Here is a 24,523-nt window from a genome sequence, read left to right on the forward strand (position 1 = left end):
GCGGGAAATCCCGGTGCAGGAGCAACTTGTAACTGCGCGGCGTGTGCGTCCAGGAAATTGGCCATTCTAACGTCCAACATTCCCGGCAGGCCTTCCATCACATCCTGGAATGCCCGCATTAAGTCTCTCACCGAGTCTTCCAGTTCTGCTAGACGTTCCCCGGTAGTTTCCTCCGGGATGGGGTCCCGAGGGCGGTAGTCCGGGGGTGGGTCATAGTCCTCTTCCGTTTGGAAGGCTCCGGTGCCCTCTTCATCTTCTGCGTGACCACGCGGTCCCGACGGCTCGAACATCCACTCCTCGAGGTCCTGCTTGGGGCTCCCCTTCTCCGAGGTAGACCCAGGTTCCGGGAACAATCCCTTGTCAAACAGACTCTCACGTAATCCGCTCCCCCGACGGGAGTACACCTCACGGGTGCCTTGGGTGTTGTACATAGTCCAATCATCCTGCTGGTGAGTCTTCCGCGGACCCCATTGCGAAGGGGTCGGAGGCGGCCAAGACAGATGTGCAGGCAGGCGGGGAATCGTTCCCCCCACGGCCCCCTCCATGGAGGCTGCAGTCGTGAACACCAAAGACGCGGAGGTTTGTGGGCCCGATCCTGAGTCCCCCTCCGTGTTATGTAGGTTTCCCTCAGTTCCGCTCATGATCTTGCCAGATTCGGAACGATAGGAGAAAGGGAGTTCTAACAATATGTTGGATCCCCAAGCATCGAGAATAAATCCACGTTTTAAAGAAAAGCAAAATTTATTTCAAAGCGTTGAAGACATACTCAAACACGTTCTTTGTTAGAACTGGGGATACACAGTTAGGTCAAGCATAATAAAGGAACTTCAAACAGATACAGATCCAATGAATATCTTTCCCGCTGGCGGGCTAAGGAAACGGTTGCGCGCCCAGTACATGAGAACCAGGCAGAACATCAGACAAAACACAGGTGCAGTAGTCCTGGGAAAATCAATAGGCAAGCATTACAGCATCTTCTCCCCCACACAACCTCCAGCAGTTATCTTTTGCATTCCAAAGCAGGAACAGGATGATAGAAGCCAAGCCGGGTGTAACAGGGAAAGGATATGTACACAGAGGTCACAGAAAACAGAATGGCAGCTTGCTGACACCGGGTCGGAGCCGGGCGGGGTGGGGGGTGGAGGACCGGCCTCGCCGCCAACGCCGCAGCCTCTGGGAGATTGAGGGGGGAATGGAGGTGACGGAGCTCTTTTCCCCCCCCTCGCGAGTATCGCGGGTCCCCGTCTTGTGTTTATCTAATTCCCTCTTGAAGCCGTCGATCCTTGTAGCTGCCACCATCTCCTGTGGCAGTGAATTCTATGTATTAATCACTCTTTGGGTGAAAAAGGCCTTCTTTTTATCTGTTCTAACCCAACTGCTCAGCAATTTCATTGAGTGCCCAGAAGTTTTTGTATTGTGAGAAAAGGAGAAAAGTACTTATTTCTCTACCTGCTCTATCCCATGCATAATCTCATAAACCTCGATCATGTCACCCCTCAGCCATCGTTACTCCAAGCTAAAGAGCCCCAAGCATTTTAACCCTTTCCCTTCAAAGGGAAAGTGTTCCAACTAGGGCTGCCAAGTTCCCCAGGAGGGCGGGAAGTTTCCCACCCAAAGGGCCCCCAACTGAAAATGAATGAGCCACCTGTGGACAGTAGCCAGAACTGCAGCCAACACAGAGCCACGCGCCAAGACGAGACCTGCTGGAAGAAGCTGCTCGGGGATGATCGGTTCCAGAAAGGGCACCAAGACGCCAATATCTGAAGCCGTGGAAGGAAGCCGAATGACAACTAGCCCGGGGTGCTGGTAGGCAGTCACCACCCTGTAGACAATGTGGCCCTAGTCAGGTTAATTGGTTGGTTAGAACCACTATGTATTATATAACCCACCTATCCGGATCTGGCCCGCGGGGAGAACCCCACCCCCAAAGTGCCCAGATCGGGCCAACATCCCCGGGGTGATGACATCACCCGGAAGTGATGTCATCGCACTGGGCGTGTCACCCGGCGACGTGCCCAGCATGATGACGTCACTTCCAGGCGACGTCATTGCAGCGCACTTGCACTATATGTGCGCGCAAATGTCCTGAGCTCAGACCAACTCTCCCCTGCTGCGCCAGGTAAGACAGTTCGCAACCCAAGTTCCAACCCTTTTATCATTCTAGTTTCCCTTTTCTGCACTTTTTCCAGTGCTATAATAATAATATGCTTTTTGAAGTGTGGTGACTAGAACTGTACACAGTACTCCAAATGAGGTTGCACCATCGATTTATACAGTCTGGTTAACATCCACCCCTCAGAAGCAAGGCTGCCTGGATTTTTAAATTTGTCCAGCTTTTGCCAAGTCTTCCTGAATTAGGGATGCCAGCCTCCAGGTGGGGCCTGGGGACCCCTCAGAATGACAGAACAGCTCCAGTCTGCCTTCCAAGAAGCTACATCAAGAAGCTACTAATCAGATAGTTATTTTATCTCTTTATTCTGTTTCTTTACAAAACTGTAAACCACTCTGAAGAGTGATGTAACAATAGCCAAATGTCAGTTCAGATGTTTATGCAAGATAGATAAACATGGAATTATATAATTTTATGCAGGCATAGTTGATAAGATTTAAATTGCACTTTCAATACATCTTTTATATGTATGTGTAATTTGAAAAATTGAGACAATGAGGCTCATCTCTTGAAATAAATGTACTATGGCTAAGAAATGTTACTGTTTTCTGAAAGATAATCATTTCTTTAAACTCTTGAAATGATAAACTCTCTGGTGGTCCAGGGTGGGTCGGTCACAACCAGTGGGAAGAAGTTTCTGCCTAGAGGCAGTCAGGGCTAATAAACCTTTTTTAGTGACAGATGGGTAGGGTTCAGAGTTTTATAGTTCCTTCAACATCCCTTGTTTCTTTGGGAGCCTGTGGCACAACCTTACCTCTTACCATTGCTATTAAACCCCCCCCCCCCCATATTATGGTCAGGGCAAGAAAATAAGAATTTTATGGCTGGACTGACCAATTTTGGTGCACAAAAGTGTTTGGAAAACAAAGAGAAACTAGGGGACTTGCCAGTAGTTGATTTATCAGGCAAGAACTCTCACTCTAGCCTCCTTGCCTGGATTGAGGAAGAGATACAGAAGAAGATCAGCTCTTCCATTAGTACAGCACTGCTGGGCATCCAACACAGAGGAACAAAATGTAAATGTAGAAACAGAAGCCAATCCCACTCTGGTTCTAGTTCTTCTGGGAAGAGGGTATACAGAGGAAAGGCATGACTAATCTTTACTGGATTCGGATTCTGAAGTCTCGGAAGAGTCCTATTCCTGCTCATCTAGGGGCTAGGGGGAGACCTCTGAAGAAGAGGAACCTCTGGTGACAGCCATGCAAACATCTCTTTCTACAGGAGGTTTCCCTAAATTGCTTCCCAGGATTCTCCAAATCCTGGAGATTCCATACAGCAAGAATGAGCTGGAGGAACCAGACCCAACTAGACCAACTTAATTGGCTAGAGCCTTTCCTCACACAGGGACTTCTTCTCTAGGTCTTCTTTTCCCATCGGTTTTTGACAAGGCCATCAAGATGGAATGCAAGGAATGCTGAATGATGATTTAAAGAAAATTGCCCTGACAGTAATGTTCATGGTAGATGCCTCCCTAGACTGTTTACCAGGGCAATGGTGTCTCATGTCATGGCTGCATCGCTGGGAAGTGGACCCCACCACCAAGGTAGTTAGAGTTCCTTTCATGGGGTCAACCTTTTTGAGGATGCCATAGACAAATAATCTTCTGGAGGACAATGATAAAAAGCAGGCATGGGGCAAGATAAAGAAGAAGTTCCAGCTCTTTTGTGACTCCAGACCAAATGCTAGCTTCAGATCTTTCAGAGCTAAGTCCTTTGCAAGTTCCAACAAAGTTTCAACACAAACAGGGAGGAAAGAAAAACTCAGCCTGACATAAAATGCCTTGTGGCTTCTCTGGACATCAGAGGCCATCTGTTGTGCATGTCTGGCAACAATCCATTTGTGATCAGTGGGTTTTTGGACACCATCTCTAAGGATTATTCTGTGGAACTCAAGCGCTTGCCTCCAAACAAATTTGTGCAAGTTCCTGGTACTGCTGTCTGGCCAAGCATTGTCTTCTTTCCCAATCCACAGACTATTTTCCAAAAATATGGGCAATAGAATATGTTCCAGAGGACATTGGGATCTATTCCCATATTATTTCTGGTCCCAAAGAAAAATGAAAATGTGCAGGCCCTTCTCAACATAAAATGACTGAATAGATGAATAAAAAAGTTCAGAATGGAGACCTTTAGTGGCTGCAATCCATGAAAGAGGAGTTCTTGGCCTTATTGGACCTTATAGAAGTGTACCTTCACTTCCCAATTCTTCATGGCCTACTGGAGTTTCTTTTCCTTTGCTTATGTGAAGTACCACTTTCAGTACTGGGCTCTTTCCTTTGGATTAAAGACCCTCCTGAGTCTTCATAGAATTGCTTGTTTCTTTGGTGACCGGTTGCAGACCAGAGCTTGTCAATCTTCCTCCATCTGGGTGATATTCCAGTCATGTCCTCCCTTTCCATCAGGAGCTGACCAACGTGGAATAGACCATTGCCTGCTTTCAGATATATAGTTTGGTAATCAACAAGGAGAAAAGCTTCCTGGTATCTTCTCAGCACATCCTTCAGCTGGGGGTTGTCTCTTTGTACATTTTGGTTTTGTCTAGAGATGTGAAGGCCCGGAAAAAACCCAGAAAAAATCGTGGAAAAAAGGTTTTCCCCCCATTTTTTTCTTGAAGCTTTTTTGTTTTTTTTTCCGAAAAATTGGGAAAATTGAAAAAAGAAAAGAAAAGAAAAGAAATTGATTATGGAACGTTTTATTTTAACATGATGAATAAAACATTTTAAGACAAGGTGTTCAAATATTTTCCAAATCATTTCTAATATATATATATATGGTATCAGATTGATCTAATTTCACTGCACTGTGGACAAGCAAGTCCTAGGTTACAAACTGAACTCTCCAATGCAAGAACAAGATGCATTTCCTCCTTTAGGAGGTGCTACTGTCTTTGTAAAGTTTTATATATCCTGCAATCATCTTAGCTAAGAAAGAGATTCATATGTTCATGTACCCTAATTATATTGTTACCCAAAGAGGCAGTCTCCTATCTAATTGGGGGAAATTAGCTTAAAAGGAGACAAAGCAAAAGGGGATAACTGGGATTCTCCAAAATGTTAATGGACACTTTTCCCCTTAAGAGAAGTCTCAAATAAACCGGGCAGATGTTGAGCCAGAAAGGTTTAAAAAAAATTAAAAGGGAAATAAATGGACAATACACACACAAACACACACTTAAACATGAAAGCTAGCTAAGAGGAAATCAGGGAGGAAAGGGGAGAAAGTGATTTTGTGGAAGGCTATAAGTACCAGTCTCAAAGAAAGAGGTCCATGGAAGCAGCAGCCAAACAGCCAGCATTTCATGGGGAGAAGAGAAGAAACTCACAAAGTGGGGTGCATGTTGTTGGTACCAGGAACACACACACATTGCACTGGTGGCTAGGGACTCTTGATACAGGGCAAATTGCTCCCTGGAGAAAGCTGACATATTTGCTCAAAAGATAATAGCTTGATGGGCTTTTCTGAGCTGGACAAAAAGATATGAGAGGCTTTGATGGGTTTTCCTGAGATCGACTATAGGTGTGAAAAGCTTGATGACCCTGCTAGTGTTGGATGGATAGGGCTAATGGGAATGGTGAACAGGCTTAAGTGTTGCTTAACTGTCGCCTAATCAAAGGAAATGAGTCTAGGGGAAATGGACATATGTGTTGATGGGATTAATGCTGGGTGAGCCAAAGGGTCTTGGGAGACCAATTATCCTAAATTATGCATCTCTCCAGAGTGGGGAGGAGATCATCAGCTAGCCAGCTGCTCTTATTCACACTTCTGGTCTACACAAGTCTAGGCTTGTCTTTGGCTGGCATCCATTTTGTGTCATTTTGAGCCAGACAGTGTACTGAAGTTATGATATTTGAGATGATATTTGAGGAGAGGTGTTTATGATTTTCTAGCTATAAACTGTCCCTCAACGAGAGAAGGGTCTGACTGCTAACAATATTGCCTTATTTTTATGACATAATGGGGCTACCCTAAAGATCTGTGGAAGCTTTTATTACGTGCAGAACCTCTGTGAAGAATTATTTTATTATTCACACATGCTGCTCTCCCTTATATCTGCTGGATATCAATAGACATTGGTGCCTTCTAAATGTAGCATGTAATGCTCCCATCTTCACTCCCCCCCCCCCATGTATCTGACTATGTGCATGTTTTGTTGTATTTCAGGAGAAACAGAGATTTTTGACTGATGTATTGCATGAAGTAATGCTGCTTGATGGCCTGGCCAGTTCACATCCAGTGTCACAGGAAGTGCAACAAGCCACAGACATTGACAGGGTGTTTGACTGGATTGCCTACAAAAAGGTGGGAATTAAAATAATGGTTTCTGGCTGTTGGATTTTTCCACTATGCGTTATCCCCACAACTGTTGTTCACACAGCTTGGATACATCATGATCATGATAATTGGACCTCTTTCTTAGAGAATTCATTATTCTCATTTGTTTGTATAACATGAGTGAAAAGTATGAGTGGAAGAAATGTGGTCCACCATCCAACACATAAACAGAGCTTGGTCAGCTCAGCTATATGTCCCATATTGAGTACAGATAAAGTATTTCCCACATACTAAATGACTACATGGGATTTTATGTGAGATAATGGAGGTGTTTATTGTGTATTTCAGTGACCTTCCTGTTACAAGAGTTCTTGTGTTGATTGAACTTCAAAAGAGTTAGCTTTACAAAAGCACAACGGATACAAAGCTTTTCTGCTTCTTTAATTAATAAGACACTGGTGTTAATAACAATAATTAGTTTCATTTCATGTTAATAATGAAGTGATTTAAAAATTGAAATGAAGATATACTAACTAGTATAAATGCCATTTGGGGGAAAAAAGCAGATCACACTCTTAGCATGGAATTGGAAACATTTGTGAAGAACAGTTTTTTTTTATCATATTTGGGTTCAGTATGCTTCCTCTGTATTGTCGGATGTGCTTTTCTTACTTGAGTAATCTGTAGCATTTTCCTATGTAGGACCTTGCCATGATGTATCTTCTGATCTTTGGTCACTTTCTTGAACAATTTTATTTCCTCTCAGCCTTCAGTTATCTTTCTGTCCCTCTTCTTCCTAAGCATCATGTGAAGGTTGCCCTAACTATGATTACTTCACTGTTTTGTTTATAAAATGTCACAAATTTCCTTTATATCATACAGGTCAGATAGTTGCTAGATTAGATCCCAACCAGGCAACATAATCATAAGATTTTATCCTATCTATATTGGTAATATTAATTTGTTTTAAACAACAACAGCTTTATTGTGTTACACTTTTCTCTTATGTCTAGTCATCCTCATCTTCCAGTAACATTTTAGAATCCAACAAAATTGTGGGGGTATAAGCTTTCAAGAGTCAAAGCTCCCTCATCAGAATTTTGAAGAGAGCTTTGACTCTGAAAAACTTATACTGCTGAAAATCTTGTTGGTCTGTAAGATGCTACTGGATGCCAGTCTAGCTGTTCTACTGTACTGCTACCCTCTGAAACTATCTTCCAGGATAACACTGATATAGGCTGCAGTCACATGGAGCAGTAGCCACGCTACTGTGATGGTAGATAGGCGGATTTTCCGGGCGCGATCTCACCACCACATCTGGGAAGCGTAGAGCTCCCGTGGCTAACCCAAGGCTTCCCTCCGAAGATGCGCAGTTAAAATCTAGTACCTTGGAGGTACTAGTTTCCGGAAACCGCGGGGCAAGGGCGGGCGTCTGATCGCGTTTCCAGTGGCATCCGGCGCCCACCCATGCCCCATTGCGAAAAGGTTTCCCTCCCTGAAGTCTCCAGGTACGCGCACAAGGACCCAATAGGGCATGCGCATACTTCAGGTTAAAAAAACCCCACAACCCCATTTGCCGTGCCGCTTCTTTGGCGCGTCGTGTGATCGGCACCTCCCCCCTAACCACGGGACCTCGACGGGACCGCGAGGGGATGCCTGATCGCGCAGTCATGTGTTATTTCGCTGCGGGGCAAACAGCCACGCCTCCCCCCCTCACGCGATATCTGACCCGTGTGACTGCGGCCATAGTTTGCCTATATTTCATTAGATGTAGAATATCAGGAATAGCACTGAAAAAAATTCCATTTAAACATCCTGGATAAAATAATCCATTATAGGCAGTTTATAATACTCCCTACACATGTCAGGAAACTTCTTCATGCAAGGCTCTTGCAGAATGTATTACTTTTGTTCAAAAGCAGAATTAAACCAATACCTTAGAACTAGGCAATAGCAGTTCAATATTAGCTGAATGAATACTTCAGAAGCTGCATCTTGTGATTCTGAAAGTATGAATTGCTTACCTGTAGGGTCAAAAACATCTTTTTAAAAATTCATAAAAACTACCATCATTTTCTTATTGGAGCATAATGAAGAATGACTACATGCCCCATAAGGAAGAATATCAGATGTCTTCTTCACAGTGGTGGGAACTACATTAGTTCAGGCATCAACAATTCCGGGCACCATATCGTGATTTCAGTTTAAAGACTGCTTGTAGTGCCTCCCTAGAGCTCCGGTGGCCCTCAGTCTGTAAACTGTTACAGAGTTTAAAAGAAGAAGGAGTGAAAGGGGAGCCAGCTCTTAAAAGGAATGTCCTGCAAAACAGAAAAAAAACTGGCCTGGAGAGGAAGAAATAAGTCTTTTAGTCTTCAAGCCAACTTCCATTGGTAATGGAGTGTTATGGTTTAGCTATGTGGTCCAAAACAGTAAGGTCGAAAATAAGTATTATAAGTTGTGACAAACTCTTAAGTGCTATTCCTATTCAGTACTGTACTTGAACTGCAGTGATGGGCCCATCTCTGTAAATAATTTCATCAACCTCTTGTGTTTGCCCATCCTTGAAGATTTTCTCATAAGGATGCTTAATGAAAAAATATACTATGCTTTTGTCCTTGTCAGAGGTGTCAAAACTTGTAAGAGATGTCCTAGTGGAAGGGAGGGGGGTGGTAAATGAAACTGCTGTTATAAATGAAACCCCAGCAACCTTCTCTTTTGGAAGCTAAGCAGGTTGAACTTTATTGTTAACTTCCATGGAGGGGGATAGGAATGACTGTCAACTCTATTTGAAGGACGTGTGTTCATTTATATTTATTTCAAATTGAATCTCATTCTCTTTGATGCATTTTATTTAAATGGAAAAGCTAATAATACCCCGAAGCATGTACAGGCTTTAGGTACTTGGGCAGAAGTTTTAATAGCACCAAAGTACTACTGGGGTTTAGTTAATTAATATATATCCTTCCCCCCCAGCCCTGCAAGGACTACTCAGGATGGCTTGCAACAGTAAAATAAACCCAATAAAAAGTATTGTCCAGGACAATTTAAAATATTTTTAATAGAACAGGAATTTTAAAAAGCAGTTACAAATAATTGTGACCAAGAAACTGAAAATACTGATTAGAAGGGCTATATGTAAAGGACAAGCAGGTAAAATATTGGCTTCTGAATAGTTCACAAATTGAGGACAAGATTATAAGGTTAAGTGAGAAAAATAGGTTGGATGTCATGTTTGCAAGAAGAGAGGAAATGGATATTTTAAAGTTCTAGTTGGGATATCTGCCTTATAAATAAAAGCAGAATGGTGGTGGCACTTCTCTAGAACATTCCACACGCTCCAAAATCAGTTCGCTCTCTGATCTGTCATTCAGAGGGTCTTCCTATCCACTGGCTGATTTGCCTGAGTCCTGCCTCCAACATTCTAAACATTTTGCTGTTCCTCTCCCCCCCATAGCCAGTCAGAACACAGAGGTCGTTTGCATATGTGACTTCATTGGCTTTTGCCTCTAACATTCTAAACAGTTTTGCTGTTCTGAGGTAAAATGTGCCCAATCTCCAGGTAAGGGCTGGAGTTCACTCAGAATTAAAACTGCTTTCCAGATGTCAGAGATCAATTCCCCTGGAGAAAATGGTGGGCTCTGTATTCTTATATGCTGCTGAGGTGGCCCCCATATGACAGCCAGACCCGCGCCAGAAGACCTGCGCCAGGAAGTTTCTGCCGCTGGATTGAAATACCTCCCGCAGAAAGATTAAGAACAACAAAGACTTCGTCAGAGGGTGCCTGTTAGGCCAGTCACCCCCCCCTTCATTATATGTGTAGCCCTAGGCAGGATGTGTTGTATAATGTAATGTGAACCACTCAGAGCCCTCAGGGGGTGAGCGGTATACAAATGGAATGTAATAATAATAATAATAAATAATACATGCAGCTGAATTGTCACTCAAGGTTGGAAAAGTCCTGTTTGGTCCCACGGACAGGCTCAAGCATTCAACCCAAGAAGGTAGACATCTCAGTCCCAATCCCCTTGACTATGGAGTCATGACTCAGTGCACATGTAGGTGAGGCAAGCGCATTCCTATTCAGTTCTCGTCTGTCCACTTTGAGAGCAGCAGATACTGTCTTACCCTTTTCACTCCAGTCAGTTTCTCTTTAGTTTTCATATTAGGATGTGGTGGTGTTCTTTATATTTGTGGGTTGGAAAGCTGCGTGAGCTTTATTTTTATTAAGCACTGGCTTAATTTTTTCAAAAAGTCCACTGAGAAGGTCTCCACTGAGGTTCACTGAATGAAGGTGATGTTCAATTTGGTTTTTTTTAATCTTGCTGTGGAAATTAACATCTTGTTTTCCCCCTTAGATTTTTTAGTGCAGTATCTGGAACAGCAAGCTTGTTCTTTAAACTGGGATGTGGGGTATGTAACCTACACAATGCAAGAAATTGGTGTGCCACTCCCAAGGCTTCTGGAAGTGTATGATCAGTTATTCAAAGCACGGGTAAGTAGAAGTTGTTGGATATCCAATTGTACGTTCATCGGTTCTAGGATTTCTTACTGTTGGTTGTTGGAAGATGTAATGATTTTTTCCCCCACGCACACTGCTACTTATTTATTAGATTTTTATCCTGTTGTCACCAATATGCATTGGGTCACCTGCATTGTATTTTCACAGTTGTCATGCGCTAGGTTAAGCCAAGCAATAATGACTGGTCTAAGATGACCCAGTGACCGGTGTGTGTGTGTGTGTGTGTGTGTGTGCTGGGGACTGCCCCAAGAGTGCACAAAACTCTCCCTGCCCCCCAAGTGCCCCTGAAGTGCAGATATAGATATCCGCATGGAGGGGGCCACTTGGCTGTTAGATATAGTGATAATAATAATAATAATAATAATAATAATAATGTGACGTAGCAGTCAGGGCTTCAGAGCACAGGAGAGGCTGCAGGTGTGTGGGGGGTGGAAAGCTGAAGAGTGAGGGGGAAATAAAGGTAGGTTGATGATTGGCTGGGAAGAAGATAGGGTTGCCAACTCCAGGTGGGAAATTCCTGGAGATGTGAGGGATGCAGCCTGGAGAGGGTGAGGTTTCAGGAGGCATGGGACCTCGGACAGGTACAAAGCCATAGACCCTCCAAACCAACTATTCCCTTCTGGGGAACCATTGTTGCCAATCTCCAGGTGAGGGCTGGAGATCACTCAAAATTACAACTGTTCTTTAGGTAGCAGAGATCAGTTTCTCTGGAGACAATGGTGGACTCTGTCATTATACCCTGCTGAGGTCGCCACAGCAAATTGACACTGAGTGTCCAAGGACGGGGCACCCGCCCAGAGCCTCTTTCTAGAGGCTGTTGTATTTATTTCCACAACGAGCCTTTTTCCTAGTTGTATAATATTTGGGAAATTAAAACAATTTGGATAAAGCAGATTTTCGGTATTTCTAAGCTCTGGACATTAATACTTTTTGGAAATAAGCATGGACAGAGATGAAAGATATTACTGGATATGAATTCCCAATGAATCCTAAGGTACTTTTGTTGGGACTTTAAAAAGACCGTATAGGACCTGACAATATGTAATTGGTTACAGCTTTGATGACTGCACTAGGGATGTGCATTGCAATGGTATGGAAATCAAAGAAGGCTTCCTCAATAATGGACAGATCTAAAAAGATATGTGTAGTGGCACTTTAAATTAACTTTGTTATAAAATAGAAATAAGACAATCCCTGTCAAATAGATTTGTAAAGAACTGGATTTTGTTTACTGCATATTAGAATACCAGATTTTTTAATTCTCTTACAACTGTATGCAGTGTTTTCTTTCATATAAATATAAAGCAACATTTTTGGAAAAGAAATCTGAAAGTCCTAAAAATTTAATCAGATAAATCAGTTTTCATTCCTCCAAGTGCTTGCTGGTCTTAATGTCTAACAGCTAATAGATGGCACACACTGAACTACCAAGGGTAAAGCGTTCCATAACTTGGGGTCAGCAGTGGCAACTATTTCTCACTCATTTACCTGCTAATCCTGAAGGACAAGATATCTTTATAACATTTATCATTCTCTTCTTCCAGTGAACTCAGAACTCTTAGATGGTCCACCTTCTCCATTTTTCCTCACAACATTCCTATTGTGTAGGTTGGCCTGAGAGAGACTGGCTTGGCTTCATCTTTCTTCTTCTTCTTTGAATGGGGATTTGAAACCAGATTTCCCAGGTCACAGTATAATTACTTCACTAGGCTGGCTTGCAGTAGTGCCCTGCCAGCCTTTAGATTTTAGGCAGGTCCTGGTAGTGGATAAGGACCTTTGAGTGCTTTGGACCCAAGTCAAAATCAGCACTTTAAATTGGACTAAATGTTTAGGATCTGTCCATATTGTGAAGTCTCTTAGTGGGATGTTTTGAGAAAGGGAGAAATGTCTTCACAGTACAATATCTGAGAAGATTGGGAGAAGGAAAAAAGTGCAGTGATGTACTTACATTGGTGTCCAGCCCAATGTTCTAAGTGTTGTGCATTGCTGAAGATATTTGATGTGTTAGGGAGAACATAGAAATATAGCATAAAAAGCATAGACATTGTCATCCAGCTGTTCCAAACATGCATCTGTGCAGTGCTGGTTCCAGGGAAAGGCAAGTGGGAGATCTCAAGTTCAAAAGCAGGCACCTCCCTCCCCCCCTCTCTCCCTTCCTCTCTCCCTCCCTCTCTCTCTCTCTTGGTATTTTTGTGTGTGTATGCCTGGAAGTCATGGTTGACTTCTGGAGACCCCTAGTGGGGCTTGGACATTTCAGAGAGGTGGCTTGCTATTGCCTTCCTCTGTGTCCTGGTATTCCTAGAAGTCTCCCAAGTACTTGCCAGGGTCAGCGTTGCTTAGCTTCTGAGATCTGATGAGATTGGGCTTGCCTGGGCTATCTAGATCATGGCTAAGCAGGCACTTCTCTTGGACACCCATGTAGAACATGAAGGAAAGCATATTTCTTCATCCCTTCAACTTCTGAATTTTATAGCCTGAAAGATGGGAAAGCCATGAAGAATATTTTCCCCTGCAGCACAGGTGTACTCCTGTACACCTTGAGGTTGATACACATTCCCATTGTTAACGTCTAATTGTCAACATATTGCTAAATAATAGCCATTTATGTGGACTCTGGTAGAAATTGCTTCTACATAATGGCTGAGATCCTGACTAGTATGTCTTCAAGGGCTTCTACTCATGGAGCATGATTTTCCCCCTCCCCCCGCAGGAGCCCAAAGTCCTCCCCTGAAATTCTCTTCTTAGGAGAATAGGATTTCTTGGGTGTCTTGGGCTCCCAAGGAATGAGGGATTCTGGATTCCAGTGTGTTATGGATTGTGATGGTAAGCAGAAAGGTACATACCATACAGCAAAATATATTATTTTCCCTATATTTTTGCAACTAGTGGAGAGAGAAAAATTATTTATGGATATTTATGAATTCTGGCTGAAATTTGGGCTTGGATTAGTAAAATGTTTGGGAAAATGGGTGAAAACATTCTTGTGTACCTAATTCTCTTGTATACCTTCACTTTCCACACTTAACAGGATGCAGCTGGTTGTGCCAGGTCAGCTAACATCCTTGGCTCATACAAAATTTGGATAAACGTGGCAGTCACTTGTTATGTATAGTAGTAGTTAAGAGTTAAATAATGGTAATGCATATTCAAGGTACTTTAAATAACATCTCTGTTCTTACAACATTCCTTACAAACAGGCCAGTATATGTTGCAGACTAGGGATAGCTTGGCTGAAACCACTTGGAAAGTTTATATGTGTCCTGAAATTTGACTTTATTTTTATTTCTTTATTTGTTGGATTTGTACCCCACCCTCCCTGCTGAAGCATGCTCAGTGATAACTTCCAGCTCATACCATGTGCTCTCAAAAACTGCACTGTACCAGAAGAGTGAGTCATGTATGAACATAAAATATGAACTTTTTCTTCCAGATACACTGTTGGATTGTATTCATGAAGCTGCTTCTTCTGATCATTTTTTCAGAGATTTATTCTGTCTTTAACACATCAACATCCATCCCAGAGAAAAAATTGTTCAGTACAGTAAAGTGTACCAGGAGGCAGAGCTGTTTTCTCATTCTCTGTCAGATAGATTTCTCTGCATTTTCTTGTAAAGCAGTTTGGTGTAGTGTTTAAGTGCGTGGACTCTAATCTGGGAGAACCGGGTTTGATTCCCCACTCCTCCACTTGCACCTGGCTGGATGACCTTGGGCAAGCCGTAGGTCTGATAATAGCTGTTCTTGAAAAAGAGCAGTTTCTGTCAGAGCTCTTTCAGCCCCACCTACCTCACAGGGTGTCTGTTGTGGAGAGGAAGAAGGAAAGGAGTTTGTAAGCCACTCTGAGACTCCTTTGGGTAGTGAAGGGCGGGGTATAAATCCAATCTCTTCTCTCTCTCTCTTCCTCTCTTAACTATTCCTGCAAAAGCAACTTCTTTGTTCCTGTGAAATTAGTACTTGGTGACGTCATAATCTATTTCAGAAGAAGCATGTCAGTATGTTCTTTAGAAAGTACATGGTCCACAGTCATACTCTACTGGGCTGACATAGCCCTTCCCATCACTCTGTTTGGCAATATAGGTCATGAAAATCCCAGGGAGGCCACCTACTCTGCAGTTATAATTGGAGGTGTTCTTTTTCTGGCTGAGAGACCTTGCAGCAAATGTGAATAGCACTTGCAAAGTCTAGCAGTGGAACACAATGACGCTTGTATAATATCTGGTACTCAGTTATGCTTGTGGTTTACTGGGGCTGTGTGTTGGTATGCAGTTTAGAAAGGGCTGTTGCATCATATCAGTGAAACACTGTTTTGTTTACTTATCACCCATGAAATCAGTCCTATAAACATGAGCCTGCAGTGCGATGTGACTGTGAAGAAAGCTAATGCAATCTTAGGATGCATTAACAGAAGCATTGTGTCCAGATCACAGGAGGTGGTAGTTCCACTCTATTCTGCCATGGTCAGGCCTCACCTGGAGTACTGTGTCCAGTTTTGGGCACCACATTTTAGGAAGGATGCTGACAAGTTCGAGTGTGTCCAGAAGAGGGCAACCAGGATGGTGAGAGGGTTGGAATCCAAGTCTTATGAGGAAAGGCTGAAAGAGTTGGGTATGTTTAGCCTGGGAAAGAGGAGACACGATTGCAGTCTTCAAGTATTTGAAGGGCTATCATGTAGAACATGGAGTGGATCTATTCTCTCTTGCTCCAGATTGCAAGACTAGATCTAATGGGTGGAAATTACAAGGGAGTCATTACCGGCTAAATATCAGGAGAAACTTCCTAACTGTAAGAGTGGTTGAGCAGTGGAATAGACTGCCTCAGAAGGTGGTGGATATCTTTCGGCTATGCTCCTGCAGAGTGCAGGGGGTTGGACTAGATGACTGGCAAGGTCCCTTCCAACTCTAACGTTCTATGATTCTATGACTTTGTTCCTGTTTAATAAAACTCTGACTTTTCTCAGCCATTATCAATTGAAGGAGTTTTTTGAGAAACTGGTAGGGAAGAAAGTATCAATAATTATTAATTGATATATTTGGGATTTAGCTAAATCTGCATTTGAGTGTTATGGATAAACCATGCTTATCAGCAAATTAAAAAGTTACAAGGAACATTGAGACAATTCTGCAGTGCATTGTAATTGTTGATAAAAGTTATTATTAAATCTTAAAACTTTGCGCATTACCCAGCTTGTTAATCAGAGATGATTTGAACCATTTGGGGGCAGCATTTGATGAAGAGCTCTTGGAAACAGACATGTTTAGTGGATGCTTATGTATTTATTTATTATTTATTTATTTATTAGGAGCTGCGGTGGCTCAAGTGGTTAAGACGCTGAACTGCAGGCTGTGGAAGGTCAGTAGTTCAGCAGTTCAAGACCCAGGGGTGCCGTATGACGGAGTGAGCTCCCGTCTCTAGTTCCAGCTCCTGCCAACCTAGCAGTTCGAAAGCAAGAAATTGCAAGTAGATAAATAGGTACCACTTCGGTGGGAAGGTAACAGCGTTCTGTGCGCCTTGGTGTTTAGTCATGCCGGCCACATGACCACGGAAACGTCTTTGGACAGCGCTGGCTCTTCGGCTTTGAAACGGAGATGAGCACCGCAACCCTAGATTCGGATTCAACTGGCTTTCGAGCAAGGGAACCTTTACCTTTACCTTTATGTATTTACTAAAAGAATAACATCCCACCTTTCCTTGTGGTTCAAGACATCTTATTATAATAGTTAAAAACATTTCCAGTTAAAACCAAAAATTAAATAACAAATCCCCAATCCCTCCCTTAAAAGATGCCTACCATCCAAACCCTCTTAAAAGCCCTGGCAAACAGGCAGGCCTTGCAGCACCTTCTGAGGATCTCCAAGGAGGGAACCCCTCTTACCTCTTAAGGTAGCCCATTCTTCAGAACCATGATGGAAAAGTCCTGGGCTTTGACTGATGCCAGATGACCCATCCCAAGTGGTGGGATAGTGGGATAGTCAGACATAAAAGAGTGAAACCATCAAAGGGCTGTGCTTTTAATACCAACACTGGAGTGGTCACTTATGTCAAAGGCTGGTGAGAGATCCAACAGTATCAACAAGAACTGTGCAACTTTACACAAAGATCATCTGCCAATGCACCTATTCACAGATTTGAACATATAATTGCCTATGGTTAATGTAAAATGTACTTGCTATATCTACAAGTGTTCCTTTTTTCTGGTAATATTTACCAAACCACTTTTTCAACACTGAGAAGTTTATAAAATATTGTGAATTTACAGTGCAACCCTACACAAAATTATACCCTTCTTTCCATTGAATTCTATGGATTTAGAAGGTAGTGACACTGATTTAGTAAGTATAGTAGGATATTGGGGGGGGGATGGGGGGACCCCCCACCCCCAAATGTACTTACATTAGTCAGAGAAAGTTAAACATACTTGTTCCCAATCAAATGAAGAATCACAAGCTTTTATCTGTTTACTGAAGATCCCATTGATTTTGATGAGACATAATGTTCTATCCTAAGCACTTTACTTTTCAGTAACTTACACTAAATGCAGTGGGGTATACTTTCCAGTGAGTATGTTTAGGATTTTTGCTTTGAACCACCTGCCTTTTTTTTTCTTAAAAGAAATGATGTACGTTACATGGAAATTGCACTGATTTCAATGAAATTTACTTTTGTGTGTGTTTATGATTAGGGTATTTGTTGAAACACATTTGATTTTGAAATTCATGAAGACTCTTCAAATTTAATTTCTTAGTTTAATGAAAGTTTTTTAATGCCATTTTTATAATCAAAGCTTGACATGCTTTGTTCTCTAACTTTAATTCATGCTGTGAATTTGCTAATATGCTAAATTTCAGATAGGCTTCCAGCTGTGGCTCTCTGGTGTCAACAAAATGATTGTTCTGTAAAAGTGACTTGGATATTGCTTGTTGGCTGGTTTTCAAATGACAGAAATAATGTTCAGTTCCTTGTGTGAGTGCTTTGCAACCTGTTGTCCTCATTATTTAAATGGATTTGAGATCACAGAGCAGTCTGAGGTTTTAAAAAATAAATGGTGACTAATGACTTCAGATTTTTCAAAAATAAAAGATGATTCAGTATTTGCTTGTGCCTGTCATCTACCTGCTGGGAAACTATAAAGTGACTTTGTGCACCCTTGGGAGAAAGGGAAGTTAGCTGAACTCAAGAGTCCTTGAACATTAGTGTTTATGTGATTTTGAGGTGGGGAAAAGGGGGTGACTTTGGTGTAATGAACTGATCTTTTTAAAATAAAGCAGTGTTAATTCATAATCCCAACATCTATTGTTCAAAACAGTGGCATCCCCTCTTCTTTATTGGTCAGCTTGTAAGAATTCCACTGGGCATTAAAAAAAACTGCCATGTAAATGGTTGTATGCATTAACCTCTAGTTATTCAGGCCAGATGTTTAAGAAAGACTAAGACTTCATACTTCTCTTTCTCTGCATTTGAAAAATATAATAATGGGTAAAATGCAGTGTATCAAAACCTGTGCTTTACAAATTGCTTTTGGTTAACCCAGGCTTATCATATACATATTTGTCATTTCTGTTCCTCCTGTCTGAAGCTCCATGTCTTCCAGATTACACATTATACCTATGAAGAATAAAGAACTATAGTAATTCTTCCATTTGTTGAAATTCTGTTCTGCATTCAGAGAACTTGTTTGCTTTGGCAGATTGTGGCCCCCGGTCACACTAGCGGGAAAAGCTGCAGCAGAAGTGCGGCTTTTTAGAGGCGCAGCAAATTGAAGCGTGGCATCGGGATCAGACAGATCCCCCGAGCCGAGCCGCATTTGCTCCCCACCACGATCACATGCCGAGGGGGAAGCGATGGGACGAAGGGCGAGGCAAGGCAGCTGCGCAGTTGTGCGCATGCACAGTGTGGCAGGGCCTCGCATACCACGGGATACGGGCATGTCGGCGATCACACGGCTGTCCATGCTGCGCGTTTCCAAGCAGGTAGTAGTGTTTTCCTGGTATCTTTTAAATCCACGTTTTCGGCTGGAAGGGACAGGTTGGGGGCGGGGGCACGACTCTTGCCAGATGTTGGCATTTGATCGCACCAGTTTAATCCGCCCTCAACCTGTCCGTTTCACGGGGCAAATCCTCCTGTGTGACTGGGGCCTGTATCTGCCTTATTGCTGCATCTCTGCCCCAGCTTTACTGTCCTTTGAATAAGTTGAATGGCTGACAAGCATTCCTTTTTCATAAATAAGAAGATATCATAAAGGAGAGTGGGAACATTCTATATTATTAAATGAGATACTTTAGTTAGGGAACAGTTAAAACCAAAAAAACCAGGAAATTAAAAATACAGAGTACCAACTGCTTATGATATCTTAAATATGATTTGTAGCTGATGTATGAAAAATTGACCTTTCTATTAATTTATCATGTGTCATACGTATTTCATGTTATTAGTTCGTATTAATTTTACATAGTTGTCATTTTCTTTTCAAAAATCCATATTACAAAATATATGAGGCTTTTAGTGTTAGATTGAGTTGACCTTTGCATTTCTATCTCTCTCATAGTTTGAATGCTTCTATGTCAATGGTTTATTGAAGTTGTCTGTTGGAGAGTAGTAAGCCTTAGTTTGCTTCTGTGTGCGTGTGTCCCTTAAGTGCCCTCAAGTTGTTTCTGACCCTATGAATTAATGTCCTCCAAAAGATCCTATTGTTAACAGCCTTGCTCAGGTCTTGCAATCTGAGGGCCATGACTTATTTTATTGAGTCAATCCACCTCATGTTGAGTCTTCCTCTTTTCCTGCTACCTTCAGCTTTTCCTAGTGTTATTGACTTTTCCAGTTGCTCTTGTCTTCTCATAATGTGACCAAAGTATGATAGGCTCAGTTTAGTCATTTTAGCTTCTGGGGAGAGTTCAGGCTTGATTTGATCTATAATCCTTTATTTGTCTTTTTGTCAGTCCATGGTATCTGTAAAACTCTCCTACAACACCACATTTCAAATGAATCTACTTTCTTCCTGTCAGCTTTCTTCATTGTCCAACTTTCTTAGTCTCTTGTTACAGGTATGAAAATAATAATAATAATTTCCATCGTTACTAGGTATTGATGAAATATGTCAATTATGTTTAATTTATGTGAGTGAAAATTGCAATAGATGAAAAAAATGAATGGAAGATGCCATAGTGTTTAAAATAGCTCCATTCTATGATCCTAATATTCTACAATAGTCTATGCAACATCCTGCTATAACAGTAGGTTTCTACCATTATTATAGAAGACATGAACTATTGTTGGATGAAAAACTAGAATCGGCTTCATGTTTTTTCAGTGATTTGATACATTAAAATATCCACCCTGTCTACCCTCAGAATCCTGTTAATTCCTTATGATCTTAAGCTTCAAATACATAGATATCTCTGATGTCTCATGTACAGAAAGCTTAAAGGTCAAAGCTGTAATGTAGCTACTACAGAGCACATGCACAGGTTACTTATTTTCAAGGCTGTGAATTTTTAAAGAATATGTATACTCCTCATGCAGCCTAAAATGATGCAGTATCTCCTACCTCTTACAGCCTAATTTTCCTGCATATGTAGATCAGGTCATAAATCTGCTCACGCAGGAATCTGTTATGTTTAGTGAGCAGAGGAATATATTATATTGCATACAAGGAAATGCCTTTGTGCTTATACATCTTTTCAGGGGTCTTGTTGTAGAAAAAGAGCTGCCGGAGCTCATTAGCATAACTCATTAGCATAACTTATTTGCATATGCCACGCCCCCTGACATCACCGGAAGTGACAGAAGGCCACACCCCCTGACATCACCGGAAGTGTGTCAGAAGGCCCGGCTACTTACCCTCCTGCTTCATCCTCATTCCCAAACGGAATGAGGATCGAAGCAGAGGGCGGGGTAAAGAAGGGGGCGGGGCTTCACCACGTGAGCGCCCCGCCCCCTAGAGGTTCTCTTCCAGAGCTCCGTACCTGAGAGCTCCCCCCCGACTAGAGCCCTGCATCTTTTCACAGAAATGAATGGCATATGCCTATTCATGTGGGACTGTGATTGGGCCTCAGGCCAGAAAGGTATAGGAGCAGTACCATCCTAAGCAGGCCAGTGAAGTCTATGGATTTAGAAAGGTGTAACAGTGTTTAGGATTGTACTGTATTTTTTGCTGAACTCATAATGTATTGCATCATTTTATTATATATATTGTGCATTGCACTTTACAGTTTTTGTTCCTATGAACAACTACTGGTTGTTCCAGCAGTGGAAAATAATGTGCTTTTGTCGCAATTGTTATAGTCATATGTAAGTATTACGGTTTATTTGCAGCCCACCTCCAAATAGCCTCCTTTCTATCACAAGTTCTTTTTTTGTTGTTAGTCTTCACAAAGCATGCAACAGGAGCCTGTCAGTATTCAGGATGTTTTAAAAGTTTTTATTTTATTGTATTTTGACATGCAATTATTAATAAGAATCCTATAATTATTTTAAAAGGAATATTGAAGAAATGCATATTAAATTATATTATTACAGTGAAACTGTGTGGAAAACAACCCAACATTTTCTTTTGTGAATTGTGTTTACAGGGTGCAGCCTTAATTCGAATGCTGGCTAATTTTATGGGTCACTCAGTGTTTCAGATGGGCCTACAAGTATGTAGAAAACATTCTTTCTTTTCTTGTGTGTTTGTGTTAGTGACTGTGTTTTACTGCATATATTTCTGCCAATTTTTGAGGTCACAGCTGTTATATATTTAACAGTGGAATAAATTAGAGTGTGGGAACAGTCCTAAACAGATCTACTCAGAAGTAAATCCAATTTTATCCAATGGTGCTTACTCCCAAGTAAACATTCTTAGGATTGCAGCAGCCTATGCTACTTAACTATGCCAGCAGGTGATGGTGGTATGTGCAATTTTCAGTGTCAGAATTGTGCTTTTTAACTAGGATACATTCTTTGGCTCCATTTACCATATATGATTCCATGTATGATTTACAGACCTTTTTCAGAAATGTGTTGTCCTTCAGTTTCAGGATGACTGCGATTAGATTTTGATTTTGAACAAAACATGAGAATGAACATAGTTTGAATCCAGTGGCACCTTTAAGACCAACAACATTTTATTCTGGGTATAGGCTTTTGTGTGCATGCAGAATAAAATGTTTTTGGTCTTAAAGGTGCCACTGGACTCAAACTTTGTTCTGCTGCTTCAGTCCAACATGGCTACCCCACCTGAATCTATGAGAATGAACACATACATAATCTTTGCAGCAAAGCATGTTTTTCTGGAAACTGTTATACTTTTGATGCTATTTTCCCCCCATCATTGAACCTTTTCTACTTTATTTTTACTCTTGATGAAGTTTCTCTGTTGCCTCAGTCAAGTTTTGAAAACTAATTCTGCCTTTTAAAAGGATTTTAATAACCAGCACATCTGGACGAGAAGTGAAAATTTTTGAATGGCGATAAATTCACTTTGCTCCTTGCTCTTTTCAGCAATAATTTCAAGCAAATTAATGTTCTCAAAACAATTTAAAAGCGTACAAACCACAGCAGAAAAACAATGCAACTCCCTTTATTCCATTGAAACCTGTTGGAGCAAATCAAGTAACAGGCAGCTGTGATTGATGAATTATGTATGATGCAGTCTGTTACTTAGAGGTGTCCTTTAAAGTAAATTGATGTTCACCTGAAATACAATTATGCTAAAATGGAAAGAGCAATCAATCTTATCTGTTCTTAGTAAGCTTTTTCAATCTAAAATTTAAATAAACTACATCTGGGATCAGGTCATATTTTAGCATGTTAGTTTTATCTTCAACCCAATAGACAAACAGGTAAAGTATAAAACGAAAGTTACATAAACATACTGTATGTATTGTGTAAAGATGTATTTAATCTGACAACAAAAAATATTTTATTTCCCTTGAAACTGTATTTCCCTTGAAATTTGATGTGACTTCATTATTGTTTTCAAAGAGAAGTGTGTTATAATTACATGAAAACTTATATGTTATTCCGCCCAATTTTTTGTATTGTATATTCTTATAGGTCTTGTTTTCTAGCCAAACTTCCCAACAGATATTTGTGGAAGTATTGAATGTCTGGAAGGCACAGTAGAAATAGAAAGCTAGTAAATCAGACGATTGCATAGGGGAAAGTTGTGTCCAAATTTCCGTTAAGCTATAAAATTTACTCATTGGATTTGGGCAAGTCAATAATTTGTATCCATTTTCCCTAACCCTAGTCCTATTGCATTATATTATGCAATCTGCCTTGATTCTTATTAAAAAGGCAGGCTATAAACAACGTTAATAAATACATTTAATCTGTGCAGTGCAATTTGGCATTGGATCTAACTGAATACAGATCGTTATTGTGAGGACAGAATGTGTACACCACACTGAATTCCTTGAGAAATGAGCGGGATGCGATTGCAATTTAATGAATTAGAAATAGACAAGCAGGGACCTGCAAGGAACTTGCAGGACTAGGGCTAGGGGACTAGTGGGAGCAATGTTCAGGGGGACAGAGAGCAAGGCTAGGACTGGGTGCCAGAGGGAACAATGTTGGGAGCCGCTCTGGACCTGGGGGGCACAATGGTGGGGGAGGCAGAGAACTTGCCCTGGAGGGGCAGCAGCAATAGGAACCACACAGGTAGAGACAGCAGCAACAGTGGGGGGTAGGGAACTTCAGTGCTCTGCTCACCTGACATTCTGCTTGTCTGACTGTTTTCCTCCTGTGTCGGTGTCTTCCCTGGACTGAGTTGAGACAAGAGATAACAGCCTTCTGGGCTGGCCTTCTTGCTTGTATCTGGCTGTAAGGAGGATGCCTGAAGCCCAGCAATGGGTGGCTTATCACCACAGCAGCTCAGCGGGGGATCTTTCAGGGCCCAGTTTCACTGTCTTGGCCTCACATCAGCCTCATCCCAGCTTTCTTTCTAGGGTGTTTCCTGACCCATTGGCCCTGCCCCGTCACTGCCAGCTCCCTTGTGGAGGCCAGTGTCAGCCTCTTGTGACCTGGCATAGTGATAGCCACTGAGGGCAACTCAGCTTTTGCTTCATCCGGGCCTCTTGTGACTAAGTGAGAGAAGGTCACCTGGCATTGGTGGCTGCCCAACTGTGGTGGAGGCTGTGAGAGGCATCCTGACATTGATGGTGCTGTGGCCAGTCCCACAGGACCCATTGGATTATGAGAGGACAGGGCAGAGATGCATTTGCCCCCATACAGCACTGCTGCAGCTGGCTCCCCCAGCCACTGTGCCACCACATCACAGGCTGGTGAGGAGAGAGGGAGATTGTGGGGTTCTAGCCAGGTGCTGTGAGAGTAAGATTGTGTGAGGGATTAACACCCCCTGCATCTATTTTTGGTAAGTTTTTAGATCTTTCTGCAAACCTGGGGGATCCCCCAAGTTTTCAGAAAAACCTCCTGTCTCTCCACTTGGCTCTGATCCATGGATTTAAGTATCTGCAGATGGAGCCAAGTTGAGAATTAGATATATTGATACTCCCCTTTTTTTATATGCATGTCTCTCTCCTCCCATAAAAATGCATATTCACATCAGAAGTTCAAACTAGGCCTTCCTCT

The 24,523-nt window shown here is 42.0% G+C and overlaps 1 protein-coding gene across 1 annotated transcript in view; it reads left to right on the plus strand.

Moving 5' to 3' along the window:
* Window positions 1-24,523, plus strand: part of TRHDE (thyrotropin-releasing hormone degrading enzyme) — a 469,626-nt gene that overhangs the window by 296,395 nt on the left and 148,708 nt on the right. Inside the window, exons 6-7 of the mRNA XM_015417024.1 lie at window positions 6,331-6,468; window positions 21,523-21,588. Of these exons, the coding sequence (XP_015272510.1) occupies window positions 6,331-6,468; window positions 21,523-21,588 (204 nt within the window). The remainder of the gene's footprint in view (window positions 1-6,330; window positions 6,469-21,522; window positions 21,589-24,523) is intronic.

Source organism: Gekko japonicus, unplaced genomic scaffold, assembly GCF_001447785.1.
Source record: "Gekko japonicus isolate JY-2015 unplaced genomic scaffold, Gekko_japonicus_V1.1 scaffold548, whole genome shotgun sequence".
In the NCBI taxonomy this organism is placed as follows: domain Eukaryota; kingdom Metazoa; phylum Chordata; class Lepidosauria; order Squamata; family Gekkonidae; genus Gekko; species Gekko japonicus.